The 6,650-nt window shown below is 53.1% G+C and overlaps 1 protein-coding gene and 2 pseudogenes across 1 annotated transcript, besides 1 other annotated feature; all 3 read right to left on the bottom strand.

The window, feature by feature from the left end:
• Tc00.1047053509917.19 (retrotransposon hot spot (RHS) protein, putative) lies at positions 1-1,815 on the bottom strand (the record flags this gene model as incomplete). The annotated part of the gene is made up of 1 exon (XM_799685.1): positions 1-1,815. A coding segment is annotated over one exon (1,815 nt), but the record flags the coding sequence as incomplete, so codon positions are not given.
• Positions 1-6,650: a sequence feature (areas not merged during assembly with more than two copies in the genome that could not be assigned to a particular haplotype).
• Positions 3,710-4,321, bottom strand: Tc00.1047053509917.12 (annotated as a pseudogene).
• Positions 4,347-6,650, bottom strand: Tc00.1047053509917.6 (annotated as a pseudogene; the record flags this gene model as incomplete).

The following is a 6,650-nucleotide window of genomic DNA, read 5'->3' as shown; positions in this document are numbered from 1 at the left end:
CCCGGGCGTCCCAATCAAGAGACGCTTCTTAGGCGAAAACACGGTCCGACCGTGAGGGCTGAACCATTCGGTTAGATCGCGCTTGACGAACTGCCACACTCGCTCCACCTCACTGTTCACACAGCAGTCACAAATATGTTCACTCCCCGCCCACGTGTACGGCCATGCCTTGTCCGAGGTGAGCACCATCAACCTGAGACGCTCTGCACCGGATTGCTCCACACCGTCATCCTTTTCGATAGTTCTTTCAGCTTTCCTGTACGTCCATGGCTGCGGTGGTTCCCCCTCCTTCACATCCATTCCCGTCCCCTCGCCGCCAGGAACTTCCACGACATGATGCCACCTCGCATTGTACACAGAGTCGTAGAACCCCTCCAGATTCTCCGGTGCGCTCGACGTCGTTGGGTTCCTCGTCTCCTCAAGGGCTGCATTCAATGAGATTTTAGTGTCGTCGCGAACACATGCTTTTACCTCCTCAGCAGCTAATGACCACGCTGCTAGACTGTTGACACCATTCTCGCTAAGCCTGCGTACAGCTTCTTCCAAATCCATTTCCTCCCTTACAGTCCTCTCCATACTCAAATAAGCATCGGTTGCCTGTATTTCGCCCAATATTCCCGCATCGCGGATATAACTCGTGGGATTCTTGAAAAAACCCTTCAGTAAGACATTCCGATTGGCGCGCAAAATGCCTTTGCCTTCCAGTTCCATCGTAAGAAAATCATTCAGCTTTATGTCCATGACGCGAGCCCTTCCTTTAAATAGCACAATTCTGATCGTAGTAGTTGGGGTAAATCGTTCTTGGTGTTCCCGCCTTGCCCTTTCTTCTGCCTCACGCCTTTCTTCCCTCAGTAACTGCGTGAGTACACCGTTTAGTTTTCTCCTTGCAAGTGGAGTGACCGTATCCTTTCCTTCATAGTCCCTCCATTGCTCAAGAAAGTCCACACCATCCTCGCAAAGCCTGCGTACAACTTCTTCCAAACCCATTTCCTCCCGTACAGTCATCTCCATCCTCGCATAAGCACCTGTTGCCTGTATTTCGCCCAATATTCCCGCATCGTGGATATACTTCGTGGGGTCCTTGAAAAACTCCTCCAGCAAGACATTCCGATTGGCGCGCAAAATGCCTTTGCCTTCCAGCTCCATCGTAAGAAAATCATTCAGCTTTATGTCCATGAAGCGAACTCTTCCTTTAAATAGCACATCTTCGATCGTAGTAGTTGGGGTAAATCGTTCTTGGTGTTCCCGCCTTGCCCTTTCTACTTCCTCCCACCATTCTTCTCTCAGTAATTGAGTGAGTACTCTGTTTAGTTTTTCATTTGCAAGTGGAGCGACCGTATCCTTTCCTTCATAGTCCCTCCATTGTTCGAGAGAGACAACACCCTCGTGATGAAGTTTATAAATAGCCTCCAATTGTATTTTCCTTTCCTCCAGCTCTTGGTACTCTGTTAAGTTAAAAATTCTTCTAAGAAGCTGCTGGTCTTGTACGTAAGCATCCGGCTCCTGAACAAACACCTGCATCGTCACATTGGAGTCTTCATCAGCAGCCGCCCTGCCGCCAACATAATTCCGAAGGAAATCATTCAGCTTCATGTTGGTGCTGAGAGTTATTCCCTCCAGCAGGATGTCCTTTACGCTGCTTCTCATGGTCCACTGTGGTTGCCGCGCTTCCTCCACTCTTATGTGTGTCGCAGCGGGTTGATCCGTGACATCCTCAGACTCCGGCCTCGCTCTCCTCTGACGAACTCCCTGCGGCACGGCAGACGCTCGACTCCTGGCATTGCCACCTTGCACTCTATTGCGCTTTGGAGGCATTGTTTCTCCTTGTTTTCTGGGTTGGATTGAGTTAAAGCTGAATACTGACCAACAAACAAGAGAGGAATAAGAAAGAAGATAATCAAAGGAATGACTCGCAGCCAAAACAAGAGACTCATCCACACAGTATTCGATAAAAACCACATGCACAGGTACCACCGCAACGACGGCGAGTGGATGTCATTCACCCAGCACAGTGTTGGTGAGAGCAAACAACAGCAACGTGGTGCGCACGGAGGGTTCGTCCACGCATACCGCTCGCCACGGTCCAGCACCCCTGTGGCACCGCCGTCACCGCACACACTCTGCAGGAGGACGTGGACACATAAGCCCTGACAGAAGCACAAATCATACACACCACAACAGCGATGCATCATGGTAATCCCCCACACAACAGAAAAGAGTGCAACTTGCATGCTTTATGGAAAATATCTGCGGTGTGCATGGCAAAAGAGTGCCGTGACGCTGCCTTTCATACTGCATTCGCCATTCACGTATCACTGAGAAGCACGCAGCCACCACACCTCCGTTCCGCTCCCCGTGCTGCTCGTGTCGCTCCACTGGAGGAAGTTGTCACCGCACATCCCCATCCCCGTGCATTGCGGAATACAAACCAACCACACGGCATGAGTGCGGCGCCACCCCGCCAATAAATCCCAGGAAATTCCCCGCTGCCTCGTGTGGCACGGAGGGCTGTATCATTATGCCTGCGAAAGGCTTTTTTCCAAACAAGAACGCGGCCCCACCACACGCCCGTAAGAACGTTTGGTCCATCGCACACAAAGGGTGGAGCGGGAGAACAGCAGGAAAGACAACACCGGCAGCCATGAGCAGCACGCACACGCCAACACACCGCTGCCCCGCATATCACCAAAAATAAAAATAGCAAAGAAACATGTCACATCCCAACTACAAATCGCAGGTGCGGTTGCAGCACACACTCGCACCTCCTGGGCGTGTGCAGCCCCTCGCTGCTCGGCGCTCTAAGTGGGATCAACAAAAGCACCAATTCGGAAGCATTCGACCACCGCCACAGCAGTCACGCTCCCCATTTCTCACAAAGACAAAGGCTTGCAGTGGCGCAGCGGACGGCGGCACGCACAGTCGCAGGGTAATGGACTGCCGCGGGAATCATGCAACGGCGATGCGCCCCTCCTTTGGGCCTCCCAACAAAAAACATGTGTCGCGCAGTCCCCGTGAGCAACACACATTGAACCGTATTCAGCTCCACTACTGTGGCCATCCGCACTCACAGCATGAGTGCGACAACGCAGGCAAGGAAACACGGAATAACACCACGCATCCCTCCAATAAAGGTCAGGCGGCGTCCGTGCTGCCTTCAACAATAATTCCACCCCACATCACCCTTCTGCATATCCGCAGCAAAAAGGCCCACACGGTGTACACTACATTGCAATTTCCTAAAGAGCAAACCGGATCATCAGAGTGCTGCCGTATTCTCAATGTTGGGTAGAGGCTCCCTGATCCTTGTCGCCGCCAGCCTGCGGCATCATGGAGTGGCATTGCGTTCTCGGCATATCTCTCCATTTACTTCACTTTCCCGACGCCGCAAATGAAGTGACGTCCCACAAGTGATTTCGACCGTTCCGAAGAACGTGACGTATCAGACGCGCTGAAACCGTGCGCGTGTGTGTTATTACGGGCGAGCGACATAGTGCTCTCGCACATCCATGTATTCCGATCCTGCGCAACACACCATTCAGTGGTGCTGAAAGCGTTGGACACCGAACACGCACAAATAGCACAATGAATGCCTCTGGAGAACAAACTCCCCATTAACGTCGCCGTAGGCACCGTGACAATAAAGTAACAAAAGAAATCCAACCTCTGCGCGTCCTCCCGCAAGAAGGTGAAGACACACACGCTTGTCCCCTTGGCCTCACTCCAGCTCTTCAAAAGTTGATGGGTCCGTGGCAGGAGGAATCACGCTACTCCTCCCTCGCTCCCTGCCACGAGGCATGGCACTGCGCATATCCAGTGCATCTGCATCACCCACATACGTCCCTTTGGGGCCATCGCCTCGAGAGTCACCAAGCACGCGCCGCTAGAAAGTGTACCCCCAGTCTATGCTGCTTCTCCTGAGCAACCTTGCTGCCTTGCCGCACAAACAAGTCCACAATTTACGCATTATGACTGCAGACACGTGCCAGTGGAGATTCCTGCCCTTTCCCTCAGCCTTGCAAAGGGCGTACGCCATGCAAATGCCGGTCATAGGGCAGACACACACAGGCGCCGATACCGTGACAGTGCGTGAGATACTCGCCGCAGAATGAGGTGCCGCAGGTCTCCGCTCACTGATCCAGATTGACCACGCTGAAGCCCACAATTCCCGTCGGTTCGGCATCCCGATGGGTCGTCGTGGCTCGTTGACTCCCATGGTGGAGGAGTCCCAAGCAAGCAAAAATCAAAAGCCTGGACACTCTGTGGAGCCAAAAAGATAGAAAACACGGACTGGCGCGGGCACAGCTAAGCGCCATGGGAGAATCATCTCAGCTCATCCCATGGAAAACACCTCACCAACGTCATTGCAACATTGGCCTCTTGCTTCGTGGGTGTGTCACTTCTCTCTTCACTCTGTGCCAGCCTCCATCCAATTCCCCGTCCAGCAGTACTACGCGTCACACTGCGCTGCCTCCGCACAATCACGCCTCGCGGCCAATCATCGTGACGCGCCTCCAACTGCAGTCGCATCCAACCTCGAAAGCCCTCACACCCTCTTCCGCCCTCCTGTGTGTCGAGAGAAGACGCCTCTCTCGCGGTCTTCGCGTCCTCCCCAATAAAGCTCTGCAGTTGTGCCCAAACATCACCGGGTCTCTTGCCAAGAAGGAAACTGTGTGCGACGTGACCAATGTGAGCATACACAAATTTAGAAAACGGTTTATAGGCTCTCTGGAGTGCCCTGCGTGCACCCGCATGTACGATGGGAACACACACGGTGCGAGTCGGGCGAGATCGCCGGTCCACCTCGCATCTCCGCCAGGTGATTCATTGACGGCTCCACCCCGCTTCACGACAGGTCGAATAACAGTGCACACGTAAGTGGCTGTGCTCTGCATTCACATGTGGCTCCCCTTTTGGGTCCAACGTCGTCAGGCGATGGAAAGAGACGAGTCGCATTATCATTCTTCCATTTGCTGCTGCTTCCGCCTCATTTCCCGCAAGGAGCCACTGATCCCTCTCTCTTTGGCGATAAAGGGTCCTCACGCATGGGATGCATCCTGCCTCGTGTGGCATGAGGAACAGCAGAGAGTCCCCAACGTTGCCAATGCGGGATTGGCCGTCCAGTGCGGTGAATACAACACGCTGGATCCGCCGGAGGATCGTCGTGCACACTTCACTCCGCCCGTGGCGGATACAATCCTCGGGCAGTCACGCCTGTGCAGAACAGAACACCCTTTTGGAGAACGCCGAGCAGCTCCACCGACGTGTCGGAAAAACTCACAGAAAGAGGGCCGGTCAACCTGCGACACATTACCGTGCAACTTTAATATCCTGACATCGAGAAGAGCGTTTCTACCTGAGAGTGTTCGGCCCCATCATTATCATCATCACTGCTCAAATCATCTCAACAGGCAACAATGGCATCGTTCTCGTATTGCTCATGCCCGTTGGCCTCCTCCACCCGCCGCCTCACGTCCGTATGAATAAAGTCTCGTCATGCACAGCGATGCGCCCCCTCTTTTCAGATAAATACCAATATTTTATACTCACCAAGGTAGCAGATCAGTTCCCCCTCCACAGGCACACCTCATAGAGGACGTCCTTCTGTTCCCTTTGCCGAACCAACGCACCGCACCCAGTGGATAAGCCCTGGTAGTTTCACCAAAAAACAAGTGTTCAATTCCCACAGTAGCGAATACTCTGTGTGATATGGAACGCACAGTTTATTGTGCTAGTGCACCGCACCGCCGGTCGCCTCGCAATGGTGCAAAGATGTCATTGCCCCTGCCTGAGTGAGGTCAAGGCCCCACATTACACGTGCACACAGAGAAGCACACGGCGCATTTGAAAATATATTAATATTTTTTCACGGCACATCTATGGGAAGGAGCACCACCCCCGTATGCATGTTGGCAAAGCAATGGCCCCACAACGGCGGTGCTAAAAAAACGCACCCAGAAACAAAGGAAAAAAGAAGAGGGGTGTGGACACCCACAAAAAATGATGGATAGCCCATTTAAAAGCGGCAGCAGAGAAAAGGAAAAAAGAAGCAGCAGCAGCAGTAGTGGTGGTGACCATCATTGCCCTTTTTCTTCACTCGCTAATAGCCCAAACACGTGGGGTTCAAAAGTCCTCTTCACACAAAATTGTGCGGCAGTTAGCCTCTCTCCAACCAGCCGCCTCAATACATCCAAGAGAGCACACAAGAAAACCACAAATACCCATGGGGGAAAAAAGGAGAGAAAAACAATAAAAGATCCCACGACATTAGTACGGAGGCGGAGCGACACGCTTTTCGCACAAGTAGTCGTAAAGTCGGCCAGAGCGGAACAGATCCAGGCCCGAGCAAACTCGGACGCCACAGGCGGTTATTGTGCTCCTTTGAGACTTTTCAGCCGGCTCCTGTTCCACCCGAAGGAAGAGGGCTGGCGGAATGTGATCCTCGCCGCAAAGAGCTGCTGCATCGGGGGCCAAAGAAACAAATCCTCGCATATTGCGGATGTCAATTGGACCACACCACCGCATTTCCACGTCATTATCGCTTGGCTGCGCACTTGCGTCTCTTCACGTACCCCGTCGTTCCTCAAGAAGCCCTTCCGCAGGACTCCTCAAATGCAGTGGACGCTTGAGAGCAACAGGCCAAGCCTCGCAAT

This window comes from Trypanosoma cruzi, genomic scaffold (assembly GCF_000209065.1).
Source record: "Trypanosoma cruzi strain CL Brener 1047053516523 genomic scaffold, whole genome shotgun sequence".
NCBI lineage: Eukaryota > Euglenozoa > Kinetoplastea > Trypanosomatida > Trypanosomatidae > Trypanosoma > Trypanosoma cruzi.
Note: the sequence above shows the minus strand (reverse complement) of the source record. Positions and strands in the feature narration are given on the sequence as shown.